Source organism: Silene latifolia, chromosome 11 (assembly GCF_048544455.1).
Source record: "Silene latifolia isolate original U9 population chromosome 11, ASM4854445v1, whole genome shotgun sequence".
NCBI lineage: Eukaryota > Viridiplantae > Streptophyta > Magnoliopsida > Caryophyllales > Caryophyllaceae > Silene > Silene latifolia.
Window position 1 is genome coordinate 8,781,854 of NC_133536.1, and position 3,981 is coordinate 8,785,834.

Consider the following 3,981-nt stretch of genomic DNA (forward strand, 5'->3'; position numbering starts at 1 on the left):
CGTTATTACTTTTATAAATGTTTCGTACCCTACCAACCACCATATTATTGTAGAGTACATTTATATACCTTTGACGGTCCAATTTAACGTATAGGCATTTTTAATTTCATTCACCTTTATTTTTGTATACGTATTGTATATACGTCGCTTTCACATTTCACACTACATTCTCAACAATCAACATATTCCAAAGTAAATAATATAAAGTATAATGTATACTTTTATGAATTTGTTGTAAATCTAGTAATATAATGTTTCTTAATTCTTTGTTAAATTGAAAGACGGGTGAACAACTCAAAATAATAAAACAACTTCCAAGGGAACTTAACTTTAGAGGTACGAGTAATTTTTAAGCTGATAATTAAGGTTCAACTAGTTATTAGTCTGTATATCATTTGTGGGTACGACTAACTCCCTATGGGTAACTATATGATTTTCCAAAAATGAAAATCTTAAGACCAAGTGCCAGTTTAATTAGTTAGATTTTGGATGACTTATTTAGGTTTTCCAACTTTCAATTTAGGTTCTGTTTTTTTGACTTAATTATTTCAGCTAATTTCAGTTTAGTTCATTTTCCTTTTGATAATATATGAGAAAGTCATTTCACAAAAGACTAAGCTAATAATTGCAACTTAGTATTTAATTAATAGTTCGATTTAATTAATAAATACATCATGTATGAAAATGGAGGCACCATGTACGTGTATTATTATTTATTATAACATGAAATAGCTTTCTAAAAATAAAAATAAAATAAAATAATGCTGATAAAATTCCTCTATATAAATCTCTTACCTTCCATTGTTTCATCTCACAAGCAAAATCAACCAAAACATTTATACTTTCTTTTCCACAACATTTCCTCTTTACCTAACAACAAGAAATGGATCAAAATGTACAAATAATTGCAAGAAAAGCATGGCACATACTAAAAGTAGCCTATTTCTTACTAAGGAAAAACATTAGCAAAAGAAAGTTACTCCTACTAGAGCTCAAATACTTAGCAATGAAACGTCCAAAACTCACCCACCACCACCACCACCGCGACAACGCGTACGAGTTTAGTTGTAGCAACACTCCATGCCACTTTAACAAAAGGGCACACAAAAGCCATGCACGTAATAAAATATATCGCGATGAGGAGCGTGAGTTTCAAGCCGTTAATAGGGTATTGGACATGATGTTGAATGTGAGTAATAATAATAGTAACGCTCGGAATGAAGACGTTGAGGGCTCGTTGTTTACGTGTTCACCCGTTTTACCCGGGTTTGGGTTCGGCCGGAGTCCCATGGTTAGGGAGCTTAGGGTTACGGACTCACCTTATTTAGTACAAAGTTATGAAGACGGTGAAATGTGTAATTATCATGTTGATGAAGCTGCTGAGGAGTTTATTAAGAAGTTTTACGATCAACTTCAACAACAAAGAATTACGGAGGCGTAATTTTTGTCAAAATTTTGGTTTGTTGATATTAATTACGTGTGGAGTTAATTTGTGAAAATATAAAGTATTACGGAGTACGTATTAGTGTTTCATAGTTGATCGGATCGTATAGTTCAATTTTCATATAATTTTTTTTTTTTTGTTTTTACTACTATGTAACTTTACATTTTCATTGTAATAATGCCTTGTGGGTTCTCTTTTGTACATTACCTTTGAGTAAAAAAATAATAATCAATGAGAATAAAAGGAAAATCATATTTATGTATAAAAAACGAATATATACAGTTATACACAATCTTCGTATTTGTATTTTTGGTTGTCTATGTTATAAGCGCTTGTATTATTGTGTCTTATACATCATATTTATTGTTTTGACGGGTCTATAATTCTATATTACCTTTCCTTCCGGACCTCCCTCAACTGTTACAGACTTACAGTGGTATACGTGACATTTACCTTGACCAAATAAAGTCACCAATCCAATATATACCAAGTCATTCCCTATTTCACAGTATGTCCTATGCTCCTCAGGCCAAGCTCCGAACCGGATCGTCTAGGCTAGGGGTGACGGCTGCACGGGCCGACTTAGGCTTGGCTTTAACCAGGCCCATTAAGTTATTCTTACTGTTTTTTAATTGGTTTAATTTTTACGAGCTTGGACGGACTAGGCCCAACTCTTTAGGCCCTAAAGTGGCCAAGGATCTAACGGGTTGAAGCAGGCTGGTCAGACTGCAGAAATATGGGCCCGCAACCTAGTGGTGGCCATGGACCAGGCTGTCAAGGCTAGGCCCTGAACCGACCCTTGGTGGAGGTGGCGGGCCTAGCTGAGGGTGCAACCCGGGCCAGGCCCGTGGTGGGTGGAGGGCAGGACGGTCCGAAAAATCTTTTTTTTGGGCTGGCCGGGTTTGAGGTTTGAGACCCGGGCCCGACCAGAAGGTTTGGGGTTTGATCCCCCTTTACCCTTATTCCAGCTGAACTTATTTGTCACCTAATTGACCTAAATATCCATGCTACTACTCTAGTTTCACCCGATACTATACCTAGCTACTAGACCTGTCAAACGGGTCAAACGGGCGGGTTACGGGTTCGGTCATTTCGGGTTTGGATAAAATACGGGTCGGGTCTATTTCGGGTTTGAAAAATACGGGTTTATACGGGTCGGGTTTATACGGGTTTTGGGTCGAGTTTAGGGCCAGAACGGGTCAGATTAACGCCTTTTAGAAAAAATCATTTTCTTTAATTTTACTTATAAACACATAATTATTCTTAAATTTTTATTATTATCTAGTTCAATATATGATATTAGTAAGATTAAACATTGTTTGCTTAATATTTTCAATCTCACACCGTTATACGGACGATTCGATACGGGTTTCGACTTTCGAGTCGAGTTTGGGTAAAAAAAGGGGTTGATCTTGTTCTGTCAGTTTTTTAAACTTCTTTTATATCATAATTCCTACCATTTATACATTTTTTCTTATCTTGCTCGTCTTAGTCAACTTAATTGTCACCATTCTCGCCATCACCACCTCGTCATCATCATCATTGCCATCACTAACTAGCTAAGTACGATAGTGAGACTCAAATAAGACGACAATGATGACGTGGCATGTGATCAGAGGTGATGAGGTGGAAGTGCTGACGTGGAGTGCTGTTCTACGTAATACGATGAAAGTGACGGTGTGGCACACACTTCGAAGTGATGACGTGGCATGTGATCGATGACATGGCAGTGGCGACATGGAATGCGATTCGATGTAACACGCGGAAAGGAATGGCGTGGTACACACTTCAAGGCGATGACGTAGCATGTTGCCTGAAATGATGACATGGTAGTACTGACGTAGAATACGGATCGATGTAATATGGTGAAAGGGACGGTGTGGTTCAAGGTGATGACGTGACATTCCGTATATATACATATATTTCCTTAAAATTTTATAAGTCAATACCTATTTGACATTATCAATTTTAAGGAAGATATATTGCCTTGACCCAACGGTCAACCCGTTACAGGTCGGGTTTCGACCCGCTATTTACGGGTCAAAACGGGTTCGGGTATTTTTCGGGTTCGGGTTGAAAACACCGGGTTATTTGCGGGTTATTCACGGGTCGGGTTACGGTCGGTTTTCGAGTCGGGTCAGGTTTTGACAGGTCTACTAGCTACTGTAAAACATATCGCTTGGCTCTTTAAATCCACACTAATTTCACAAAGTGTGTAACGAATTTTAAATTTTTTTATATAAAATAATAGACTTACAATTTGGTTTCACATCCTCCTTGTACAATGGGGGTTCAATTTTACACACATTTTTTGAAGGAGGGAATATTCGTATGAGAGTTTTTTCCAGTGACGTTTCCAGGACCGGTACAATTGGGGTTCAATTTTACAGACATTTTTTTTTTGTAAACTAACTCCGGACCTCCCTCAATTGTTACAGACTTACAACATATTCTCATGAGATATTCAAGTATAAACTCATTGTGATCATAATTAGTGAGAATATATTGTTAATCTTACCATATTAAGGTTATTAAAA

At 37.1% G+C, this 3,981-nt stretch overlaps 1 protein-coding gene across 1 annotated transcript; it reads left to right on the top strand.

The window, feature by feature from the left end:
• The first annotated feature begins 1,006 nt into the window (after window positions 1–1,006).
• On the top strand, window positions 1,007–1,441 carry LOC141612840 (uncharacterized). The gene has a single exon (XM_074431590.1). It carries the CDS (start codon window positions 1,007–1,009, stop codon window positions 1,439–1,441), a length of 435 nt encoding a protein of 144 aa, XP_074287691.1.
• The last annotated feature ends 2,540 nt before the right edge of the window (window positions 1,442–3,981 follow it).